This window comes from Podarcis melisellensis, assembly GCF_964234715.1.
Source record: "Podarcis melisellensis genome assembly, chromosome: 14".
Lineage (NCBI taxonomy): Eukaryota > Metazoa > Chordata > Lepidosauria > Squamata > Lacertidae > Podarcis > Podarcis melisellensis.
The window spans coordinates 26,857,462-26,883,594 of record NC_138546.1 but is presented as its reverse complement, the minus strand read 5'-3'; the positions used below and the strand labels follow the sequence as shown (position 1 = coordinate 26,883,594).

The window sequence follows — 26,133 nt, the reverse complement described above, 5'->3', positions numbered from 1 at the left end:
GCCAATAAAAATTAGATTGCAAATTTCATGCACACATAAATATGAATAGTGTATGCATACTTGTTTGTGAAGGGTTTTATACTTCATTAGGAGTTCTCATCAATTATATTTACAGGGATATGGGGTGGAATTTTTATTCATGGATACGCTAGTAACTATTGTCTAATAAAGACTGGAAATTCTCATTGGCTTAAAGGTATTGCATATAGACAGAAAATGTCAGTGGTGGTTGCTGAAGGAGGCATGAGTCATTTGTAACCATTAGGTTGGTATTATTTTAACATTTATTTAAAGCAATTTTCAGATGTGGTGCAGAACAGAAATAAGCACTCTCAGTCCTAAATGCATTGCATGAAGTAAGCTGTATGGATGTCAATTGTGCTTGCTTCTGGGCAATGCCTTTAGGATTAGGGCATATTTTGGATAGATGGAAGGTGATGGGAGATGATGGGGTTTGATAAAAGCACAGAGTGAATAGTAGAAACTGCAGAACAGATGAAACTGGTAGTCTTGGAAAGACCAGGAAGTGATGCATTGGTTGAAAGGGATTGTGTTGGAAAAGGAAAATGGAGAGGCAGATTTCATGGAGAGGAGGCGCTGCAAAGAGGACAGACGAAGAATGAGAAGGTTTGGTTTAAGTACAAAGCATAGCAGTCTAAACAAGGATGATTGAGAGGTTGGAAGTCACACGGTAATCAACTGGGAGCCAGATACTTTGGGTACATGTGCGGTTGAGAGTGAGTCAGTCTTAATGAGTTTCCAAAAGTAATCTTAGGCATTATACTTTTTAAATTACAAACTTTATTGAAATTTTTAAAAACAATTACGAAGCATAAAGTCGAAACAAAATAAAAAAGTTCTTTCTAGTAGTACCTTAGAGACCAACTAAATTTGTTATTGGTATGAGCTTTCTTGTGCATACACACTTCTTCAGATACCTGAATGCATGCACACAAAAGCTCATACAAATAACAAACTTAGTTGGTCTCTAAGGTGCTACTGGAAGGAACTTTTTTATTTATTTTTACTACGGCAGACCAGCATGGCTACCTACCTGTAACTAAAGCATAAAGTGTTCTCTTCCAGGACAAATCCATGTACAGGTGTTAAATCTTGTGTGCAGTCATCTGCATGGCATCAAGACACTTGGGAAATGTTTTACATTACAGATTAAGCTCACACCCACAGGGTATACTTCAATCTAGAGCATTAAAATAATTTCTTCATAGTGCCTACTATGACAAGAGATGGGAGATTACTGTACTATAGTTAATATAAATAGAGACCATATGAAGTTAAACCCATCTTTCTTTGTTATTCCTCTTATCACCCTCTGATGTTGAGTTAAGTGCTCCATTATACTTACGATCATGCTTAGATTCTCACAGAATCACAATTCCCAGAATTCCTTACAAATGTGTAAAACACAGGAAAGTAGGTAGACCTTCTTGGCTGTGAGTCCTGGAGGATCTGTTCCCTGCCTTGCATTCCTTTTCTACCTGGTCTGGGAGGGTGGGGCCCTGACTGACTCCAGTTACGAAAGCTGAAGGGTGTCCAGAGCACTGTTTAGTCCTGTTGCGTTGGATGAGTTTCAGTTAATAAGGCTCAAGGGTGTGTACAATGTGCTTGGATCAGTCAGGGCGACCACTTGCATTCTGGATCCTTGTCCCTCTTGGCTGATAAAAACTTGCAGGGAGGGGACAGGTGACTGGGCCAGGGGAGGTGATTAATAACTCAAAACCTTGCTCGCTGTTTTGTGACATTTTGTAGTTGGTCCTAATAAAATTGGGTTTTTAATATTTGCATGCTACAAACATGCTGTGCCAGAGGAGTGACAGGAGAGGGTTCTAGAGGCATTTTGAATCAATTGAAGAGCACTGACCAAGTAGGAAGGCTTCCTGTACAACAAGAGATGTAAAATTTATGGAAATCTTGAAGCTATGGGGAAAATGGTAAATTTATGGAAAAAATAAAAAATGCAATACTTTTTTAAAGTACTCTTTACATATTGAAAATCACAAGTTTTCATTACAAATGAAGCTACAAACTGCTGAATCGTAAGGAACCTAGCATATCTTTGGTTTTGCCAGTTTATGAGGAGCAGGCAAAAACAGTAAAAACAGAAATCAACATTATAGTATAGTAAAACAAATGATAATTTATTCTGCAAATTATTTGTATTCTCTAGTCCTCTACAGTATCAAGCAGACATAATGCACTTATTTCCATAAAAAGATCTGAAAAAAGAGAGGAGGGGGAACAGAAGTAAACACTACATGAAATTTAATCAGTCTCTTTCTTAGCTATCACTATCTGTTTCTGTTTCTCTGTATTTGTCACCATATTTATCATGGACCTCTAGAAACTGAAGATTTACACAGATTGAAGCAAGCTTATACACTTTCACATGCCAATTTAGTTCTTGATTTCCTGTGAGTATTTCTGACCACAGACAAGTTATTGGAGGAATCTGAAGTAGGTAAGTACAATATGCTTGGTGGAATCTCAGATTGCAATCCTTGGCCAAATACCTGAACATGTTCTATACTCTGCAACTTTTGGAAGGAAGGACTAAAATATGCTACAGTGCCACTCTTCAAGTTGAGGGCCAAAAGCCTGGAGAAAAAGAAAAGCCCTTTTCTAGCAGTGGCACCAAAACATAAATAGTGTGTTTCTCCCTGGGGAAAGCAGTGCACAAATGGGGGGCCACAACTGAAAGGACCTGACCTCATGTTTCCAGCCTCCTGTTGGAAAGACTTTGGATAATAACCACAGGGTTCTGGTCCACAAAAAAGGCATTGTTTGACTGGATGTCAGTTCTTCCCCTTCCTTTGAGGGAAGTTCATTTGTCTGTCTTGCTTGAGATTGTGAATGTTCAATCATACTGATTTATGATTAATTTTTGTTGTATTTGGATACTTACTTTATCTTTGCACAATTTTTGGTAGTAGGATTTAGTTTTTGCTGGCGGGGGAATGACAAAACACCTAAAGCTGAAATATTTACCTAATTGACTTGTCTTCTGAGAGAGCAGTCCAGTTCCTGTCCTGATAAGCATCTCTTGTAATCCCCATTGACTGAGCACCATCAGTGTCCTTTACTGTGTATTTTGCTCTCTTGCTAGGAAACAATACTTAGCATTTTTCTTTTTGGAAAAGAAAGAAAAAGTGCAAGTTTCAAGAGCATCAGGCTCCCAGGCAAAGGCTTCTAGGTGGGAGAAGATTATGTTTGTCTCCTCTGCAATATTAGCCGCTAGGTTTATTTTCTTTGTCAGATTCTTTACTATTCACCTTTGAAGAAGTGCTGCATTGCTTTCTAGGCCTTTGGCTGCACTGAGATTTGTTAGAAGGCTCCAGGGCATGTGGATGTATAGAACAGAATTCTTTCCAGATGACGAAGGCTTTAATGGGTTATAGGCGTCACATAGATAAGGGAGAACCTAAACGTATTTCAAGGGGCTCATGCAATGTCCATCCAGATGTTGAACAATGCATACTCCTTTTGTGAAGGGTAGTATTAAATCTTTGCAGGGCAATTGTTTCTGAAAAGAGGTAAAGGTATAGAAAAAAGCGAACCTCAAAATGAGGTTTCATAACAGTAGGGAGGGGAATAATCTTAATTGCCAACAAAACTTACAGCCTAGCATTGTCAGGCAAGTTCAGGTCACAGAATTTAAATTTTGTCATAACTGACAGTTTCCCTTTAAACAGTTACAATGCTTGTGAACATTCTGTGGCATTAAACCAGCTCATCCAGTTGAAAATGGGGTGAGAGATGGTTGGCAACCTATTAAGAGTGATTTTCCCTATACAGTACAGTCTAGAAAAACTGGGTCAAGAACTTGTCAGTATGCTTCTGGAAACTTAGCTAGGACTTTGTCAATCCTTGAGTAATATTTTTTTTAGCTGTCCACATCACCAGTCAGATTAGAAAGTGAAAAAATTCTCATCCACAAATGGAGGTTATGTAATAATGCAACATTTGTTATGTAGCAGACTAATCAATCTATTGACCAGTATAATAAGTTGCAATGTATGTTGTTAGGCTTCTGTTTCTCTGAAGAGACAAGCACCTTCACTGAAATAGATTTACTTGATAGCAAGTTCCACTCAAACAAAATGAAATTCCACAAAGTGTGTGTAGAACTGCAGTGATGATTGCAGTAGTAAGCTGGCCTTCCAATCTGCCTGATGGATGTAAACTCACTGTAGCTTGAATGTCCATATGCATTTGCACCAACAGAAGTTGATCCAAATGAAAACAACATTTTAATTTGCAGTGGTTCTTGATCTGATGTTTTGAGGGACACCAAGGCAACAGCTGTTTGTTCATCTGTCACATGCTATTTTCCTATACATCAGGCGTATCCCTTACTTCTAAGTTGTATTTTTGAACTATGGATATGAGATTTAAATATTGTGAGGGGTACAACATATTGATGACCACTACAAAGGACCCTCATTGCATGTTAGAAAGGGTGCATGCTGGATAATGAGGCTGGAAAGAAATATTGATGAGCTGTTTCACTGAAATACCTTTTATCAGTTATGCTGAATGAGGTTGGAGTCTGGCAGGGGAGGCTAGGGAATGTATAATTCAGCCACCTATAAGCAGTTTTTTTGAAGGTTGCTTGTGCGTGCCCCCTTTATTTCCTACTCCAGATGCATTGCTCAAAACCATACAAGGCTATTCATTTCTCCTCCTCAAGAAAACTGGACCAAATCTCTGTAGGGTAACATTTTAAAGTGTTTTGCACTCATTTCAGAAGCACTAATTAGCACTGCTATAGTTGCAGTAATGGTGATAACCTGTTGTGTGCTGCTTGTACTTAAAATCAAGACATTTTATGTTGCAACTGAAAAGGCCTTCTAGCCAAAGACCTAATGATGGTAGAAAGCCAGCAGATGCTTACTGGGGTGTGTGGGTGTGTGTACGTTCACTGTCCAGTGTTTTTCCTGCTGAGCAGAGTCACATGTATTTTTTATTTTATTTATTAAATTTGTATACCATCCTTCACCTGAAGATCTCAGGGCGGTTCTCAGTATGTGGTCAGTGCAAAGAGCTTCTGACTTTTCATGTTGAGGCCAAGATGGCTAACTTGGATAATTTGAGAAGTAAAGAGAGATATAGATGAGACTTTCAGGGGTGTGGTGGTGTTCATTTGACGTCAATTTGATGTCACCTTGTGAGTTTTCTGGGATGTGGAGTCTTGGGACAGATGGGATCATAATGAGGAAAAGAGCACAGATGTCTAAAAAATGAGCATCCCCCTGGTGATGAACTGATATCCTCTCACAACAAGGATGTGCCTCTGAGGGTAATGCCATGGGGACTTCCCATAGGCATATGGTTAGCCACTGTGAAAATAAGATGCTGTACTGGGTGAGCCACTGGCCTGATGCATCAGGTTCTTCTTATGTTCTTAATTTTAGATTGTTTACTTAGGGACCTAGATTTGTAATGGGCATACTAACTGCAAAGTTACTTGTCTGCCTGATGCAAAGGTCTCAGTTGTCAAAAGTATTGGGGGGGGGATTTGTACCTCTGCATGGATAGTGACTGCATTGTTGTAGTCCTGAAAGGGAAAAAACAAGTTGCTAGATAGGATGGTAAAATTCAGATGATCTAAAACAGCCAGTTTGGTGTAGTGGTTAAGAGTGGTAGACTCATAATCTGGGGAACCGGGTTCGCGTCTCCGCTCCTCCACATGCAGCTGTTGGGTGACCTTGGGCTAGTCATACTTCTCTGATGTCTCTCAGCCCCACTCACCTCACAGAGTGTTTGTTGTGGGGGAGGAAGGGAAAGGAGAATGTTAGCCACTTTGAGACTCCTTCGGGTAGTGATAAAGCAGGATATCAAATCCAAACTCTTCTGCTGCTTCTTTTGAAGAAATGATATCTGTTCTACATGCAAAGTTAGCTAGGCAGGCAAAGCTGGAGATTTAAGTGTGTGAATAAGGGAAGGACGTTGGGAAGAGGGGTTTAGGCTTGTAAAGCATGGGAACATTTTGAGACAGGTCGACCTTGTATAGAAAATGCTCTACTTGTGTGTCTAAACTGTTATTGTATGCCATCAAAAAAAGAAAAAGGCTTCCATCAGATCACTGATGGGATCTGCACTGATGTTGGCTCACCATGGAAGAAATCCTAAGATCATGCTCAATAGCTCAATGAACAATTTGAGGCAGAGTGTTGTGGCAGATAAAAATGCAATCTTCAATACTTATACAACTTCCTGTTGCTGCTTTTGCATTCTACTTGCTTCCCCAACACACCTCAAGGCCCAAATAATTTTTCTCCAGACAGAGGCATGCTTTTGCTATGGGATGAAATGATGCAGAGCGTTCTCAAGAAGTATTGAAAGCAGAGTTAAACTCTACTCCAGATTATTGTAGTCATGTTTTCCAGTTAAAGCCGAGGGTAGAATGTCTTCAGCATTGGGCTCTTATTTGTAGATGACAAAAAACTGTGAACTCTTTATGGGCATAAAAGGATCCTTGATTATGAAGAAGAGAGTTGTTTTCAGGGTCAGTTTAAAGGCGTTGTTAGCAGTTGTGAGATTAAGGTCTTTAAAAGTATTTTGTATCCTTTCCAATGATTCATTGTCTTCCCACCAATACCTGCTTACCATCACTCTGTCTGTAGGGCCTCCTCCATATCCTTTCTCTTGCCCTCAGTTGTGTCTTTCCTCTCCACCCCCATTGCCTTGATTCTGTTGTTGCCAGCTTTATTTCTTGTCCTCCCATCTCCCTCCTTATAGTTCCATCTGCCCTCCTAATCCTTAGTGCTGGCTCACATCCTCTGTATGCTTCCTGTGCTCTTGCTCAAGAGCAGCTTTGAATATATTTGGCAGAAGTCTGTGTCTGTCACCACTCTGAGTTCCCCCTGCGTGTAGCTCTGCTACCTTCTTGCCAAGCAAAGCTACTTGCCATCTGGTAGTCTCACAACCCCTGCCCTGGACTTCTCCATCTTCCTTCCATAAAAGCTGTTTCCTTCTAGGAAGAATCCACTTCCCTCCCTGACCCAGGCCCTAACAGTCACCATGGCCCTCGCCCCACCCTCTTTTCTGCACACCATCAGTTTCTGTTCCTTAAATTCTTTCCCTCAGAACAATCTCTTCCCTTCCACCCAATAACATTTCTGTTTCTTTACTTCCCCTTTCCCTCCAGTGTACTTGAACAAGCAGTTTCTGTTCACTGTCCTGATTATCAATCTTCAAATTTACTGGGCGCATCCAGGTAACTTTTTGGATCCTGGCCAATGCATGGCTACAGGTAGCCTCGTGGGCAAGATGGAGGCCAGACTAGAAATGCTAAATGTAAATATTGACTTTATTCTTAAAGAATTACCATACACTGCCTCGCAAGGTGGTACACACTTACAATGTATTAAGTACATACTTATTGAAAAAAATCTATCAAACCTTAAAGAGCATTGCCACTGAGAACTTCACCTATATTTGTGTTTCCTTCTTCCATTTCTCTCTGTAATGAAGTACGGGTTGTTGGTTTTCAACTAGTAAAGTGACAGCTTTTATAGTGTTTATAACCTACAAAGAAAACTATATTAAGATAGCTACCTAATGGCACTGGACATCTTGGAAAAATAAATAGTGTGGGAAGTGGGAAATTGTCATTGTTGGTTTTTGTCAATACAGTAATCTTTTCCCCCATCATATGTGGTAAGGTAAAGGTAAAGGGACCCCTGACCATTAGGTCCTGTCGTGACCGACTCTGGGGTTGCGGTGCTCATCTCGCTTTATAGGCTGAGGGAGCCGGCGTTTGTCTGCAGACAGCTTCTGGGTCATGTGGCCAGCATGACCAAGCTGCTTCTGGCAAATCAGAGCAGCGCATGGAAACGCCGATTACCTTCCCGCCGGAGCGGTACCTATTTATCTACTTGCACTTTGATGTGCTATCGAACCGCTAGGTTGGCAGGAGTCATATGTGATAGAAATGTCTCAATGTGGAAAGTTTCTGGTGTTTGCTAACTGTGATACTTGCATCACTTTTAAATTGGAATAATGATGGAATAATAATTATAGTTATGTTAAGTTTTAGTACAGTGGTACCTCAGGTTAAGAACTTAATTTGTTCTGGAGGTCTGTTCTTAACCTGAAACTGTTCTTAATCTGAGGTACCACTTTAGCTAATGGGGCCTCCCACTGCCGCCATGCCGCCACCACATGATTTCTGTTCTCATCCTGAAGCAAAGTTCTTAACCCGAGGTACTAGTTCTGGGTTAGCGTAGTCTGTAACCTGAAGCGTCTGTAACCTGAAGTGTCTGTAACCTGAGGTACCACTGTATCCCAAAAGACATGGGTGTTGTGCATATTTTCTTCATAGCATGGTTAGTGCATGCCAGATGGTAGAAGGATAGGTGAAAACCAAATAAAGTTGAACAGATTATAAAGTAATGGGAACAACCAGGGATAATTAAAGTGATGGTGATGATGATAAAAAGGAGTATAAGGAAGTGCTTAAGTGGTTGGGGTCTTGTGGTCAAATACATCAAGGAACAGTCAGGAGTTGTATTTAATGTGAAGGCATGGTGTATAATAAAAAAAGCAGAATTATGATAGAAGTGAAGTTGGAGCGAGTGGGGAGTGTTTGTATTAGCTTAAGCTGTTCGTAAAAGTGATATATTAAGTGTTACTATAATATTAGACAAGTCATTCTAGTATTTTCCTTTATACTTGCTTGCATTTCCTTTTTTGTACACTTCAGTAATAAAATAATAAAAAAATTAAGTAATTTAAATAACCTGGGTGTCTGTGTCTTTAGATACAAAGAAAGAGCCATTAATGTGCATCTCATCTCATGTGGGAATTGGAGAATGGGGGAAATCAATGTTGAAACTGGCTCTTTCAAATTACTTATGGACTAGTAGACTCCAGTGATGGTTGCCAAAGTAATGACAACATTTCTCCAGCTGAATGGAAGGGAATTTGGGAGCAATCTCTTTTTTAAAGAACAAAAGGAAGATTAATCTGACAACCCCTTCTTGACTCCCTTGAAATAATGTCATCTTTATTTTTTGCCTTTTGTCTTGATTCTTACAAGCACTTTTAATTCTCCTCTAGACACTCCACGGTATACACTAAGACAGTGTCTAATGCTAATGTATTTTTCTGCAATTACTTGTCTTTAAACTAGGCTAACAAATAGCAATGTAAAACAGCTCCCATCTGCATGACTAAACACAACACTGGTAATAAAGATGGAAAATGCCAGCAAAGATGACTTTATTTTTCTAGCACTGAAATAAAGAATACTGTTAAAACCCACAGCCTTGTTTAATACAAAAAATAACAATAAAATTCTGCAAGAAAATAAATCTCAAACATCTTTCACTAGCATTACTCCCTTTCATTTCAATGGGGCTTTCCCCATGCCTATAAGACGTGAGGATATACTGTACAGTGGTACCTTGGGTTACAGACGCCTCAGGTTACAGACTCCGCTAACCCAGAAATAGTATCTTGGGTTAATAACTTTGCTTCAGGATGAGAACAGAAATCGTGCGGCGGAAGCGGGAGGCCTCATTAGCTAGAGTGGTACCTCAGGTTAAGAACAGTTTCATTTTAAGAATGGACCTCCAGAATGAATTACCGTATTTTTCGCCCCATAGGACGCACTCCCCTCCCCCCCAAAAATGAAGGGGAAATGTGTGTGCGTCCTATGGGGCGAATGCAGGCTTTCGCTGAAGCCTGGAGAGCGAGAGGGGTCGGTGCGCACCGACCCCTCTTGCTTTCCAGGCTTCGCGCAGATTTCCGTAAGCCGTGGGAGCCTGCGCCGGCTTGCGGAGAGTTGCCTGCATGCCATAAGCTGGGCGTGCTGAGCTCAGCGCACCCAGACTTCCTGCAGCTCTCTGCAAGGTGCGGGAGCCCCGCGGCTTACGGAGAGTTGCCTGCATGCCAAAGGCTGGGCGCAGCTCTCTGCAAGGTGCGGGAGCCCGGTGCTTGTTCTGGGGGCTGGGGTCGGGGGAAGCTCGGGCGTCCCCCGCCCCAGCCCCGCGCCTGGGGGGGAAATAATCCCCCCCTTAATTTTCCCCCCAAAAAACTAGGTGCTCCTTATGGGACGTTGCATCCTATAAGGCGAAAAATACGGTAAGTTCTTAACCCGAGGTACCACTGTACATCCTCATGTCTTATAGGCATGGGGAAAGCCCCATTGAAATGAAAGGCAGTAATGCTGTGTAATTCATATGTTCCATTAATTTTAAATGAAGCTTAAAGCAGAAGTGTTGGTGGGTAGATTGTACTAAAAAGACTGGCCTGATCCTGAGGCATACTGAAGACTCTGTCTTGGTTGCGGAATTTGGGGTACAAGTTTTGGAGACATGTATTTGGGCAACGTGCATCAGCTCATTGACTCCAGTCTCTTGGGCTGATGGCACAAAAGAAAACCATCAGTTAAATTCAATTTCAGCATATTTACAAGTGAGCATATCGGTCACATACCTGTTTAAATAAGAAATGTCTTTGTTTGTTGGCAGGAGGTCATTGGAAACAAGACTAGTTGGGCCTACCTTGGCAAGGAGTTCCCAATCCTGGGAGCAGTCACTGAGAAGGACCTTCCTTGAGTTCCTTCTAAATTTGTTCCAATGTTGGAACAAGAAAGAAGGACCTTCCCAAGAATCTCAGAAAGTGGTCTTTCAGATAACTTAGTCCCATGTTGTATAATGCTCCTGTAAGCTGTATAACAAGATAGTTGCATGATTCCTGTAATCCATCATCAGTCAGTTATCTGATTGCTGTCTTCAGAACCCACTGAAGTTGTTTCTGTTTTGTTTTGTAGGAGTTAGTGCTCAATTAATCTAGATTTTGGTCTCTGAGTTTTGCTTACAGTTGCTTTGCTGGAGTTTTAGCTTATATTGTTAGGAAATCATCAGGATTGTTCTGTGTGCTGTCAGTGTTACTTTGATAATATTCTAAGGGAATTAATGGATTTCATTTGTTTTCCTGATTTACCCGTGGGCTGCTGTTGGACTTTGGTGCTCTGTTTTGGATCTCCTGCGTGTACGTTGGTAAAATCCTTCTCTTACACCTCCTTCCTGCCTCCTTCCCTGCGTCATCCTTGATATGTGAGCTATGAACTAAGACTAGGAGAGAACCAGCCAAAGCTCTGAACAGATTGGCCTGTTCTGTTCTAGCTTTTATAACTGCAGGCACACTTCATTGGATGATGTTCTTTGGAAAAGGAAGAAAAATGTGAATGCTCTTTATCCCAGCCATGGTGATTTGGGGTGGGGGGGGCATTCTCATTCTGTATACAAAATCTGAAAGGAAGAGTCCTTTCCTTTCAGCTACCTGAATAGTACTTAAAGGTGAAGCTATGTGATACATTTGTTTATATATTCCCTCCTCCCTCACATTAGAACAACCCTTGGCTTTTAGCATTCCAAAACCATAAGGTAAAATGAAGTAAGTTACTGCCTGTCTGTCAAGGACCTGAGTGTCCATGAATTTTTTTCTCTCTTGCTTTCCTTTTGCAGTTCTGCAGCAGTGGATGATGATAGTCTTATAATCCCTTCCTAATGGGATGCTTAGGTTATAATCTTATAACTGGAATTTAAGGCAAGCCCATATATAATAGCCCAGGATCTCTATTATCCTTCATGAACCATTTACTGCTGTTCTCAGTGGTCTTAATATGAATCTCAATTTCCAGCAGTTTGTCTTCTAAAACAATGAATGATGGAGCAAACGTTAGTCAAATTGGGGGGAAAACAAGTCTTGCTGCAAGTAGGATTTTTATTGCATTTCCCCATGATGTTCTCTCTTCATTCACAGTTGTTGTTGTTGTTGTTGTTGTTTAGTCGTTTAGTTGTGTCCGACTCTTTGTGACCCCATGGACCAGAGCACGCCAGGCACTTCTGTCTTCCACTGCCTCCCGCAGTTTAGTCAAACTCATGCTGGTAGCTTCGAGAACACTATCCAACCATCTCGTCCTCTGTTGCCCCCTTCTCCTTGTGCCCTCCATCTTTCCCAACATCAGGGTCTTTTCCAGGGAGTCTTCTCTTCTCATGAGGTGGCCAAAGTATTGGAGCCTCAGCTTCAGGATCTGTCCTTCCAGTGAGCACTCAGGGCTGATTTCTTTAAGAATGGATAAGTTTGTTCTTCTTGCAGTCCATGTGACTCTCAAGAGTCTCCTCCAGCACCATAATTCAAAAGCATCAATTCTTCGGCGATCAGCCTTCTTTATGGTCCAGCTCTCACTTCCATACATCACTACTGGGAAAACCATAGCTTTTACTATACGTACCTTTGTTGGCAAGGTGATGTCTCTGCTTTTTAAGATGCTGTCTAGGTTTGTCATTGCTTTTCTCCCAAGAAGCAGGCGTTTTTTAATTTCGTGGCTGCTGTCACCATCTGCAGTGATCATGGAGCCCAAGAAAGTAAAATCTCTCACTGCCTCCATTTCTTCCCCTTCTATTCTATCTAACTCCTATCATATCAGACCATTATTTTTTTTGTTGGCTGGCTCTGATAGGAACATCAGTAGGGCATGAGGTTGCTGAAAATGTTAGGTATTTCAGCGCAGGAAGTTATTTCCCCTCTCTTTAGTCCTTGATTAACCCCCTTACATACCATTTGCCATGCTGGCTGGGACTGATGGGAGTTAGAGTTCAACATCTGGAGAGCTGCAAGTTCTTAGCCTCTAGCCATGAACAAGTTGGAGGGAGTGCTCTGCTGCTTACTCAAAGTTGCACTGCTCTGATCCCAAAATAACATCAATCTCATCATAGGCATTGTGCTCCTTTGTTCTTATATGGGCAGCATTACACATGTCCTCCTTCCAGACCAAACAGCTAGCAAGGGCGGAATATTCCTTATCTGTATACGACAGTTCACTGGCAGCATCCTGGACACCACATGCTCTGCTTCTTTAAGATTGTTCTTTGTGGTTTAGATAGAGCTATATCAGAATGATGACATCTGCTGTGACCTCCCTATCTTGACTGCAACATGTGTTCAAGGCTTTGCAGTGGACTATGGGCAAGACTCAATCAGTTTGGGTGTGGGGTAGCCTTCTGATAAGGTTTTTTAGATGTTCCTTCTTCTCTCTACATTGAAAAATCTGGATGGAAGGCTTGTCCTTCTAGCTATGTTGCAGAATTTGACAGTTTTAACAAAGTAGTGCCTCTTGATGGAAACTTTTGGATGACACAATGCAACAATTTATTGCACAAGATGGAAGTTCATTTTCTCCAAAACAACATTACACACCTGTGAAGATTGGCACTGCACAGTTGGAATACAGTTCCCTTTCCATGCCCAATTCTTAGAGATACAGGAGGAATAAGAGAACTGAATATTTCCCAATCCAGATACAGTGGTACTTCGATTTATGAACTTAATCCGTTCCGGAAGTCTGTTCTTAAACCAAAAACCTTTCTTAAACTGAGGCACGCTTTCCCTAATTAGGCCTCCCGCTGCCGGTGCCCTTCTACCATTCAGATTCCGTTCTTAGACCGAGGTAAAGTTCTCAAGCCAAGACACTTATTTCCAGTTTTGCAGAGTTTGTAAACCAAACTGTTCTTAAACCAGACTGTTCTTAAACTGAGGTACCACTGTACTTTTATTTCCGTGAGCATCCTCATATAAAGTGATGCTAGATGACTTGGTCAATAAAGAAGATGCATATGATTCATGAGGTGGGGGCTGAAGAAGGCAAGGTTAGGTTCTACATCTGATGAGAGTCATGCCATGAATAATGCAGGCAACCACCACATGGGAATTAGTATATAAAGTAATGTGGCCAAACAGGAAATATTAGGTTCTTGCTTACAGGCTAATTGGTAGTCTTTAACTTTATGAGGTGATGACAGAGTGTAAACAAACAATATTTCAGATAGAATGAAAGGACCAGTTGAAACTATTAGCATTTTTTTTTACTGAGAAATGGCTTTCCATCTCATTCTCTAATTTTGCTTCCTCAAATATTATATTAAATATGATTTTGTGTTTTTAATGTATTATATATTTGGTGTTAGCCGCCCTGAGCCCAGTCTCGGCCGGGGAGGGCGGGGTATAAATAAAATGTATTATTCTTATTAATGTTTATAGGGAGTTCCAGAATCTGGGTGCAGTCACTGAGAAAGCCCTCTCCTGTGTCCCCACCAAGCAAAATATTTGAAAACATGTTTTGTGTATGCCATATCACATAGAATCATAGAATTGTAGAGTTGGAAGGGTTATTGGATCCAACCCCTTGCATAGGAGGCTCATCAGCATTTTGGGCAGTTGGTGTTCTTCTCCTTACTTATTTACAGAACCGATTTTTTTTAAAAAGAGCTTTCTTGTGCTCTTTGAATTTCTTCCAGAGATTTTGGATTTGAATTTTTGGCTAAATGAAGAGGCGATTCACAGACAAACCATTTACACTATATGCCGCATTCTGTGATACTGGGGAGCAGCTTCATGTTGTCAATGGCTCCTTGAACAACAGAGAAATTTAAGGGATATCTGATGGTCCCAGTGAAGGCTAGGAAAAATTCAAAAAATTGAGGGGCAGACTATGTACATAACTGAGGGAATACTGAATTTCAAGCTACTACTCAGGAGCTTGGGAGTCTAGGTGCCTTGTGTCTTTTTCTTAACCACCATGATCTCTTCCATATAAGTCCAAAGTAAACTCTTCTCTTGAGATTGCTTTAAGAAAATGAAGGTAGACAGCACAGTCTATGTTTAGGGATATATTTTACAATTGTAGTAATAGTTGTGCTTTATTCAGTTTCTAGTAGGAATTAAGTGAGTTTGCTTGTTTTATCAAGGTGAATGTGGCATTCTTGAATACTTTTTTAGACTTCACAATCCACAGTTGCTCACTTTTATTCCTTAGGTTTTATATTTTCGTCCATTTATTAAGTTTTTTTTAAAGGATTTGTGTATCTTGCTGCACAACATATAGAAGAAATGGGGATAGATCATCAAACAAGTTTTTTGGGTCTAAAACACATTGTAGTTTTCAGTTGATTTAAAAGCCAGTTTGCTGCCTTTGAGAGTGTATAACCTTTTGAGCTTAAACTCCCCAAATTCTGGGCGTGTTAAGTATACTTTCGTAGATGGAAAAATATTTCAGACTTGTGAGCTCCACCCTTGTTTTTCTGGAAGCCAGTTCTGGAGATTTAATAAGGCTCAGCCTGGCCCAAAGAGGTCTAGATTTTCCATATTCATAGGTGTCAGTATAAAACTTCTAGGGGCTGGAGCAGATGTAATGCAACCATTTACTTGAGAGTTGCAGGTTATATATTGCGTCAGCATTCCTGCAGCTCCCAGTTCTTCTGTAGTAACCCTCAGTCTTTTGACAGTTTGGATATTGTGCAAATATGATGCATCATGCAACCTTGAGGGGGGAGTATAATGGAACCATGGAAAAGTAATTGTTTGGGATATGAGGCTATACGCTGTGTTAGATACTGGAAGGATGGGCAGGAGCTTCTGCATTAGCCTTGACTATTAAGAACAGAAGCAGACTATTTATTTGTGACATTTGTATGCCTCTCCATAGCATGAAATTTTCTGGGTAGCTTGCAATAAGTAAGTAAAAAGCAACTAAAATACAAACAAAACCATTAAGAGGATGGGGACGGAAACCTACTTTGATGCAGCGAAAGCACAACAGAACTTGCCACACACCCCAAGTTAAAGACAGATTTTAAAATCCCAGAGCTCCAGACAACCTAAATTATAAAAAGGCCCAGGTGAACAGAAAGGTCTTCACTTGGCACTGAAAAAACACCCGAAATGACACCAGGCAAACCTTCCTGGGAAGAATTTTCCATACCAGAGAAAAACCAATGCTGAAAAGGCTCTCTTCTCCCTGATGGCTGCCCACCTCGCTTCATTTGGCACCCAGGGCAGGACCTCTAGATATATTCTTAAGGTTTGGGTAAGTATATCTGGAAGAGTGGGATGTTCTAGGTAGCTTGATCCCAAGGCACTGAGAAGCTAGAATGGGTAGAACCATTTTTAGAGAGGAGGAGATCTTAGGGCAAATTGACTTATGCCTGCAGTAATGAAAGTGTTTCTCGGGATTTCTGCCTCAAGTTTGAAGAACATTTACAATCCACTGTGAATGGCTGCTTCTCAAACCTCATCAAAGTTAGTAGGGACATGGCATTTCATTCCAAAAGGGCTTGTAGGGAAGTTGTTTTTTTCCTGCAGCCTCTCATATCTGGAACTCTTTCAGAGAACAACTCTGTGGAACCACTCTGTCCCTTCAAACCTACGTTCAAAGCCCATCTCTTTTGTTTAGCCTTTGACTTAAGTCTTTATTCCTCACCCATAGCCCAAATGATGCCTAAATATGAGGAATTGCATTTTCTTATGTGTGTGTCTTGTTACCCTGGCCTCTCTCCTCCCTCCTAAATTATGTTGTAAGTTCCTTGGGGCAAGGTTCTGTCTTGCTTTGCTTATTCTGCAAAACACCTTGTACAATGATGGTGCGATATTAATAACACTTATCTTGGCTTTTTGTTTGTCTTCAAGCAAATGGTGATGAGCCTCCGAGTTTCTGAGCTGCAAGTACTTCTTGGATACGCAGGGAGGAACAAGCACGGCCGCAAACACGAACTCCTTACGAAAGCCCTGCATTTGCTCAAATCTGGTTGCAGTCCTGCTGTCCAAATGAAAATCAAAGAACTGTACAGGCGGCGGTTCCCACAGAAAATCATGACCCCTGCAGACTTGTCCATCCCCAGCGTCCACTCAAGCTCCATATCTGGTACTTTGTCACCATCTACCATTCCACAGCTTGCTTATGACAGCCACCCTGCAACATCACCTTTGCTCCCTGTTTCTCTCATGGGACCTAAACATGAACTGGAACTGCCCCACCTTACCTCAGCACTCCATCCTGTCCATCCAGACATAAAGCTTCAGAAATTACCCTTTTACGACTTGTTGGACGAACTGATAAAGCCAACCAGCCTAGGTAAGGACTCACCTCTTTGCCCTGGCCTTTGGCACTTGAGATGTGTATTTTAGGACCCACCCAATGCTTCTAATTGTCATTTGTTCTAAACGGTGTTTAATGTTAAATTTTAAATTGTTGTGACCCACCCTGGTGGTGAAGAGCAGGTAATAAATCATATTAATAATAAACAATGATTGTTACTTTTTACAAATGCCCTCATTGTGCATGGGGGTATAGGCAATAAATACAAGGTCATTAAGCTATACTTTTCCTTCCTTGGGAATGCTGGTGCATAGGTCTGTCGGTTGCCTTATCCAGTCTTTGTCTTAATCATTTGCTAATGGGAGGGGTGGGGCAGATGGCCCATTGCAAAAAGTTTAATCTGCAGGCGAGCAAGAGGGAAATAAGGTTACAGATACTGTATTGCCAGCATATGTAATTAAATGTCTTGAAGCTACTATGGGTGTAGCCCACAGTTTTGTCAAACATTTCACCCAGAGATTGTTTGAAGGAAGCAGTCATTTGGATACCTTTTCAAGAATGCAGTTAACCTACTATTTAATAATGTGAAGAGCAGGAAGTTTTGTCATAATCAGTTTACAGTGGTTCATTCACAAATTATTCTCCAAGGAATGTTTTATAGGAAGCTAGCTGTGGAGTACTACCTTAAATGTTGGTAAACATTTAAGTCTGAAAATCTATGAATTTAGCCTTTCACATAGATCCACAAAAGTTGGCAGTTCACAAAAGTCTGTGTGTTAGCTTATAATTTATTTTAGTCTTTTGGGAAACTCTTTAGTTCATACAGTTCAGATCTGGCAAGGCGACCTCAAGCTTGAAAAGGTGCTCCTTAAAAAATAGATGTGAAGATAAGCATTTTTCAAAGTTATTTTGTATTGTCATGGATAATGTTACAATGCATTTAACTGTCCTTGTCAGAGCATTGTTCTCAAATATTTGTTAGCACTGTCTGTCTCAAGGTAGTAAACAAATGGGTCTGAAGCACTTAGTATTTTGAATGTGCCCCTCATTTTTTTGGAACACTTGTTCAGTCTCTAAAAGGCTGATGTAAATTCCAGTCACTTGTGACTCTTCCTGCCTGGATTATAGCCAACCCTGCAGGGTCTCTGGCTTTCTATCTCTAGGCCCTTTCCTAGCACAACAGGAATTTTTGTTTTCATGCTGTCATCTTGGTGACTTGTGGAAGAGCTCAAGAAGGGTTGTTTCCTTGGGAAACAGATCCTAGGTCATTGTTACTCTTTGGATATATTTTATTTTGTCAGTGGAGTTAAATACTTTCTGGACAGGATGATTCCCTTTTTGAAATACTTACATGGTAACCATTCGAATTTCCTTCTGATCTCTCCACCCCACCCTTGTTTGGTGATGGCAATCATTAATGGCTTAGGGATTTGACCTCTTTGATATCTTGAGAAACAGTGTTCTACCCTGATAATTGTGAATGACACTGTGTACCTCTCTCTTTTAATGCATGTAACGAGGATGATAAGTTGGTTTAGTTCCAATGCTTACCTTGCCTGATAGCAGTTGTCTGTGGATTAGTGAGGCATTGGAACCTCTAATTGTTTGAAAGATGATCAACTCACTCTTGATTGTCTAAGAAACATGGGAATAAATTTCTTGCTAGTCCTGGCCATATTCTGCCTAAAACATTTGCAGCATCAATCTCACCCCATCACCATGCCAGTTCTGTTAATAAAAGGGCATGGTTACAGTGACTGCAACAAAGACAGATTTATACTCCTTCTGGCCCCAGGAGAGCTTTGATAGACCTGGTTTCCTAATGAGAAGGCAAGACAAACATCCCTGATTTGGTGGACCATAGTATCTGGGACACAACTGCTTGACAATTTCCTTAACTGTAGCAAAATTATAGCTACTTCCAACTCTAGCAACTTCTGGCATCCCTCTCTGATTCAAACTGATTAACAACATCTAACAACTTTTTATAAGGAACCATCTGGGCTTCCTTTTTCTCCTGTAATTTACATGGGAGTTCATTTGTGTTGAAAACTATGTAGCGGAAAATGTCATTTAACTGTTCTTTGAAGCAGTCCTCATTTTCCATGGGTTCTGTTGTGTAAGTTGATTTGTTCTTGCTTTCCAAATTACTTGCTTGTCTAAAGCAAGTCCAATTCAGCCTCATGCATCCCTACTGTAGAAAGTGTATGAAAGACTTCTGTTTCTATTTTGCTGATAAGGGCTGTTAGAAAAGAGTGTTGTGGTGACACCTAGAGATGGAGAACAAACATTACAGCACGGTTTTAGTACAACAAGCATCATAGATGAAAAAGCAATCTTTTAGTCCTAAAAGGTTCCCAGATAGCTAAGTGTAGAAAAGCCATTGCATGTATGCTTGTAGACCCATTTCAATGTCAGTGGTGTTAAAAGAATGTACGTTTGTGCATGAGACTTTTCTCCAAGCCATTCAAGGAGCCTTTGGAGAAGATGTCTTTATTTTCCACCCCATTCCCTAATCTGAATATGCTTTTCTTGCAGATTTATCTAATGAGGTTGTACATAAATCTCATAGGGTGTCTTGTTGAGAACAAACTGAACTGAACCTCCTTTGTTAATGCCCCAAGGAATCCCGGCTTGCCACATCTGGGTGTAATACCTTTAGCTATTAATAATAACCCAGTGCAATCCACTTAAATGATTCACGAGGATGAATGGGAGTGAAACCAATCTGTTTGTATTCTAGTTGATTTAAAAACACAAGCTGATCTGCCTCAGGTGTACATCTCTAACTTTGCACAATGCAAAAGTGTTGAATAAGGCTAAGGAGCATTTTCCACTGACAATGAGCATTTTGTAAAGGGCTTGGAAGAAGATTTCAGGTTCTCAGGCATGTAGACCATCTACCTGCTGTTTTTCTTTCTTTATTAGGGCACTTATACCCCACCCTTCTATGTCTGACAAATGAGCCACTCAAGGCACTTATGAATGATGTTTAACACATTTAGCAGTACAATCTGAAGAGAGTTTTTAAGTTCTGTTGAACATGCTTAGAAATCCTCCCTATGACCAGAAACCCTGATAAGGTAGTGTTTCGGCTTACAGTGAGGGTTCTAAGTATGTTCAACACACTCTTCAGGCATTGGCACTAAATGTACAAAGGTCTGGAGAGCAGCCAGCATGTCTGGGGGCATTGGGGCAGGATTGCTTGCTCCTGTCCCCATTTTAATGCAAATGCCAGAACGTGGCTATAGAGATGCATATTATCTGCGTGCTAGTGACTGCCAATTCCAGATCCCTGAGTGATCTTTCTCAGCAGTTTCATGTAGATGTTGAAGCTATGTGTGACACTATATATATGTTGTAGGTCACTTTGAGTTAACCTGCTGAAAAAAGGACCAATAAATTTAAGAAATAATAATATGCACCAGGAAGAACTAACAGGGTGCTATGTGGCTGTTGTGCACTATAACTCTGATCACCCCTGAGTGTTCATCTTGCTGGCTGGGGCTCATGGCAGTTGTAGTCCACAAAATCTAGATGACATCATATTGGCTATGCTTGCTTGTTTACACCAAAGGTGAAAATCTTGAGAAGGTATCTCCCAGCAGCAGTTCTGAAGTCTGTACTCTGTGAGGGACCAAAGCCACTGTTAATAGAGTGCTCTCAAGCCCCATCCATGTATGCCAGTAGTAGGGAACCTTTGGCCCTCCAAATGTTGCTGAACTACAATTCTCATAATTCCTAGCCATTAGTCATCTTTGCTGATGGAAGTTGAGGAGCAGCAACATCTGGAGGGCCAAAGACTGCCCACACTTGATGTGGGCACATTCCTGAGGGACACAACCCTGGCTAACGTCTTGTACCTATTGACCACAGTTTTGGTTGGTCAGGTTAGGTTTGCTATAAAAATATTCTGATGTATTTCAATCTTCTGTAAACATCTGTATCTTCAAACTGCAAGAAAGAGTTCCAGAGCTGGGTTCGCCAGCTCAAAATCTTCATATTGAAGACCTTGGCTAGATTTAGAAACTTCTGAGAACAGGCAAGTGGAAACATGCCATATTGGGTTAGACAAGTTTGGTCACTCTAGCTAAGCTCCTTGTCTCCAAGTGTGGCTAATATTAAAATGCTTGAGAGGAACAGGACAATTATCATTTTAACATCATTCACATTTTGTTCTTGGCAACCAGAATTCACTTACAGTTTTAAAATGAAAAATACTGTTTCCCAAGGAACCTGCTTGCACAAGGTAACTTGAAACCTAGGGTTCACAAATACATTTGCCAGCGAGCACTTTATTTGGGGTGGGGTGTCTAGCAGAGGAAACAGTTTTTTAAAGTTGGCAAAACAAAAATGTAGAGAGCGCCTTTGTTTTTGTTGGTGGGATTAGTATCATGGATTGCTACGCAAACACACTATTCCCTACCCCAGTAAAACCCTTCTTCTGGGCAGGAAGTACCAAAGAGATGTTTTGTTTTGAAAGGGATGTTTTGAAAGGGATGTTTAAGAAAATCAAGCATTATGGGCTTCTAGAAACTAGCTGGCTACCAAATCCAGGCCAAATTTGTGGGTCCCTGCTTGAAGCTGTGTGAATATTTGATATTTCAAGTCCACTTCTTGTTTTGTCAGTAAATAATACTTACCTTTTTCATAACCAATAAAGATTTTATTATGTGAATGGCCTGTGGCCCAAGCATTAATAAACTACATGTACATCAAACATTTTATTAGGGAAACTGAGAAACCCTTGTGGGGGGTAGGAAGCAATGGAAGAGAACATACATACAGTTTTATGATTTGTGATAGGATTTCAAAAGTTTTACAATTGAGTTGAAAGGATTTGCTGCTTTCTTCTGCTGTGGATGTGATATTCTAGTACAATAGCTACTCCTTTCGTACGGTTTAAAAAAACTTGGAGCTGGTATATTTTGCATTTCAAAGCTGAAATTCAAATGAAAACTTCAGTTTTACATTTTGAATTCTGGCAGACCATATTCAGATTCTACCTTCTATTATTCTAATATATTTTGTTCTAAATCTTTCCCTATTTTTAAAAATGAAATTAGGATCTTTTAATATCCTCTTCACCTCTTTTACTGCTGCTTCCCTTGCTCTCCTATCTCCTCTCCATCTTGAGGTAACAGGCTCTAAAACCGTGGGGGTTTCTCCATGCCACTCATTACTTGCAGCCCGCACTCTGGAAAAATCTGAGCCTCATCTGTTCATAGACCGACTAGCCATAAATCCAGCAGGCATTTTGTGTCCCCAAAACCCTGGGCTGCTTTTCTGTTTGACTTAGTGGTGTTTTGTTTGGCACTTTAAGAAGCATTGCTTCAAAGAAAAGTCCTCCTCAAGAGGGAACTGAAAGATCATAATGAGCCAGAAAGCAGCAGTGGATTTTCATTGTGTGTACCCACAATACAAGGCTTACTTTAGGCATTAATGCCATGTCAAAGAAGCATAAGTTTTTGGTAGAATAGTGTGTTTTTCCTTGGTGTCTGCAGTTTGTGTCTTCTGCATAGAGCAGCTACCATGTTGTCTAATGTATTCATGGCCACAAGCATGGCCACATTTGCTTACCAAGGCCAAGTGTCCCAGCCCAACAGCATGAAGGTCACTTGTTGAGTGCCTTGCCTCCATTAGGCTCTCAGATGCCTCATGGTATGAAGAGAATAAGAGACGAGCGTTGTTTGGGGTGTTATAGCTTTTCGCAAGTGACAGAAAACCATGCCTCTTCCACGAGCCTTTGCTCACCACCAATTATACCTCAGTCCTTGAGAATGTGCAGAGGGCTTGAGAAGGGTGGGGGGGTCTGATCTCATTTGCTCTGAGATTTGGAGAAGCTGAGAAACATCAAGAGTGTCTTACACTGTTCGGGTTTTTTTGAGGAAAATCTCACATCTCCCCCAAGCCTTCTGCATTTTCGCAATGACTCTCTGTGCAGAGAATTGGTGATGAGCACAGATAGGAGCTGGCTACTAAGCCAAGTGGAAATTTTGGGATCTTTACAAAACCATGCTGCCTTATGCCACCCACATTGCCTTCCACTGCTGTGGGTGATCCTCAAGAATACTACCTCTTTTCAACCAGTTCTAAGAGTTGATGCCTCTATGGCTCTTATTTACAAATGCTGGATTCTGCTAGTGGGAATTATGGCTGGCTTCATTCAGCAGAATCCTTAGGAGTTGCACCGACCCTTCTCCAAGGGCCCATGGCAGAGAATAGTATCTGTACCTAAATATAGGATCTTTGTCCTCAAAATGACACACTGAAGCTATTTGAAGGTATGGAGGAATGAGTGGAAATGAAAACACACACGCATACACAAAAAATAACCACACAAAAGGGAACAGTTTTCTCTTGCCCCTGTTGAGTCCACAGTTAGCAAGTGTCCATGGGCATGATGTTGCTATAGGTGTGCCATAGGCTGTGCATTATCTGGATGCATCAAGCCCTGGCAATACGTGTCAGAATTCTTGCAGGACTCTACTTTCGTTGAGCCACTGCATCTCTTATGGACCTTAATATGTTTGCTATAATGTTGTGCTGTCTCCAGGAGATTCCTTTTGCATCACTTTCTCAGAAAGAGAAATGCAATGCATCAATTCAGCAATAGAACTTTCTCATTTTAAATAAGTCGGAGTTTATTATACTATGAAACCTACCCAGCAGACAGTTACTTCCCTATACATTTTATCCTTAGTCATCGCAGTGAGCTCTTTAATTATTTAGCAATGGCCAATTTGCTAGGGAAGATGGAAGGCGTTCTTAGCTAATAAATTGAGCTGATGACCATTGAAATAGAGTGGTGCAGCCTGCTCTAGGCTGAATAGTACAGTGTTCATCAAAGGCAGTAGAAGAGCATTTCTGAATGATTATCGGAGGGGAGCTTTTCCCAACAGGGCAAGAAATATTTTAAAAGAGAAAGATTGTGGTGCTATATTTAGCCACTGGCTACTACCAAGGGAGAGAGAAGCACATTCTTTTTTTTAAGCGGAAGGAAATAGAGGCATCCAACTAGATTTTACAAATTTTCTTTCATGCCTTTACATTTGAAACATTTTCTCCTGTAGCTCTAATTGCATCTCTTAACCCCAGTCTTCAATATACACAATTTACATACACCTTCACTTGGCCAAACACTTTGTGTGTGTTTCACATGCATATCTTTTAATGTGCCTAAAAAGAAGAGCCAGGCAGTGTGATGTTGTGGATATAGTGTTGGATTTGCATTTGTCCAGTCAGCCATGGATCTCCTTGGGCTCTTATAGCCTTATATACTTTGCGTGGTACAGTAGTTGTATGATCTAGGGCAGCCTTTCTCAACCTTGGGTCCCCAGATGTTGTTGAACTACAACTCCCATCACCCCTAGCTAGCAAGGCCAGAGCTCAGGGATGAAGGGACTTGTAGTCCAACAACATCTGGGGACCCAAGGTTGAGAACCGCTGATCTAGGGAGAATCACCCATGTGTTGCTGTCAAGCTCCTGAGGGGAAGAATGAGACCTAAAGTATACGTTAGCCATTCCCAGCTTTGTGTCCCTCGAGACGTGTTGTATTTACAAAAGATCCCAGCTGGCACAGTCATGGTGGCTGGGGCTGATGGGAGTAGGAATCATCCAGCACATCCGGAATACACCATGTTGGGTAAGGCTGATATACTCACTAAATGAAAATAGATGATAGAAACTTTTATCTTTCTCCTCAAATAAATACTTTATATTAAAAGAATTTCTGCATTTTAGTACTGTAAAATAAGCCAGGACCCCAGAATAGTCTGCAGTGTTAAAGAATAAGCAATAACTGAGCCATAATCCTTCCCCCCTCCCCCACTATAAAAAGGACTCCTCAGCCATTTCCCCAGGGGAGATGGTTTTGGTTCTAGAGTTCTGGCTAGCTTCCATCTTGATGAATAATATATTGTTAGTGATATATTTGGCTCACTCTCAGTTCCCACTTACAATCAGGAAGATTATTTTTGCTTTCAGTTCCTTTAAATGGTGCAGCTTTGCAGCCCAGTGTTGCCAAATCTGCTGTCACACAAAATACGCCGGTGTAATGGTAGGCTCCGACTTTGGGGTCGCAGGTTGTAATACATCGTGGTGGTTGTTAAAAAATCCCAGCTTGGAAGGAAACCTATTTAGTCACTGCAGTGTTGCATCCTTCATTGAAGCTAACTGAGAAATGGAAAATGAATGTCTAGCTTTTCCCAGGATGCTTTTTTGTTTTTTGGTATTTTAATTAAATTACCCTGTTATTTGATGAAACATAGTCCCTTTTTTGTTGAGCTAATTCTTCATTGCCTTGTACTGCAAGCACTTGTTTGAACAGATGTATACTAAAAGCCTCACAGAATCAAAAGACCTAGGTATTTTGGAAGCAGATTAATTCATTGTGAATGACTTGATATGCTTTTACTCCGTGAATTACTCAGTGAATAGATATGTTGAAATGATTTACCATGTTACAGGTGCCAGTGTTTTTAGTGGGAAGAAATGCAGTTTAAGAAACTAGTCATTTGAAAAATGCTAAAGTCTATACAGCAATTACCTGATGACATCTATAGTGGAATAATAAGCTATTCTGATATTTCAGAGACTGGAAGCATCTGAAAGTTTATTCTGTTGGCTACTCTTAAGGCTTACCTCTTTGGTTCTTATGACCACTGTTTTTAAGTTCTGTATCAAATTGTCATGGTTAAGGCCTACATATAAATTTAAGATTTTAATATATATTGAGACTATAGAGATTGGCAGGGTGTGGGCGGGGGCAGGGAGGAAAGCCTGAAATATATAGAGAATACATAGTTTCCTGTCAAAGCTAAACTTGCTTAATTGCACTAAGCAACATGTTTCCAACAGCACAAGGATTTCCCCTTCTCCCCTGACACAGGATGCACAGGGGAGAAGGAGAGTGGGGATATACTGTTACTGTACCTTGCACCAGCACAACTATTTTGTTGGCTAGTACTGAGGTACCAGTTTTTACTATTTGATATATTTATGAAATTTGTAAACCCATGCATATTTGTACAAGCAAGGTGGGGAATATATCCAATGCTAGCTAGAGAGATGGGTGCAGACTGCTCTGTCCTATGCTACTTAAGTGCTTGCATTAGTGGAAAATAGAAGCCACAAAGTTGGTAATAAAGTAAAGTAAGTATAGTATTGGGGCTGAAACTGTTTTGTATAGCAAGCCACCAAACCTTTGCTAATCTTTAATATTGTATGT

General features: G+C 40.8%; 1 protein-coding gene across 3 annotated transcripts in view; it reads left to right on the top strand.

The window, feature by feature from the left end:
* The window catches only part of PIAS1 (protein inhibitor of activated STAT 1), a 51,346-nt gene that overhangs the window by 5,657 nt on the left and 19,556 nt on the right, over positions 1 to 26,133 (top strand). For 2 of the 3 annotated variants that reach the window (XM_081888286.1, XM_081888288.1), the window contains exon 2: positions 16,495 to 16,939. In XM_081888286.1, coding sequence (XP_081744412.1) covers positions 16,495 to 16,939 — 445 coding nt within the window. Of the gene's footprint in view, positions 1 to 3,754; positions 3,962 to 16,494; positions 16,940 to 26,133 lie in introns of those variants that run through there. The other variant, XM_081888287.1, reaches the window with a different exon arrangement.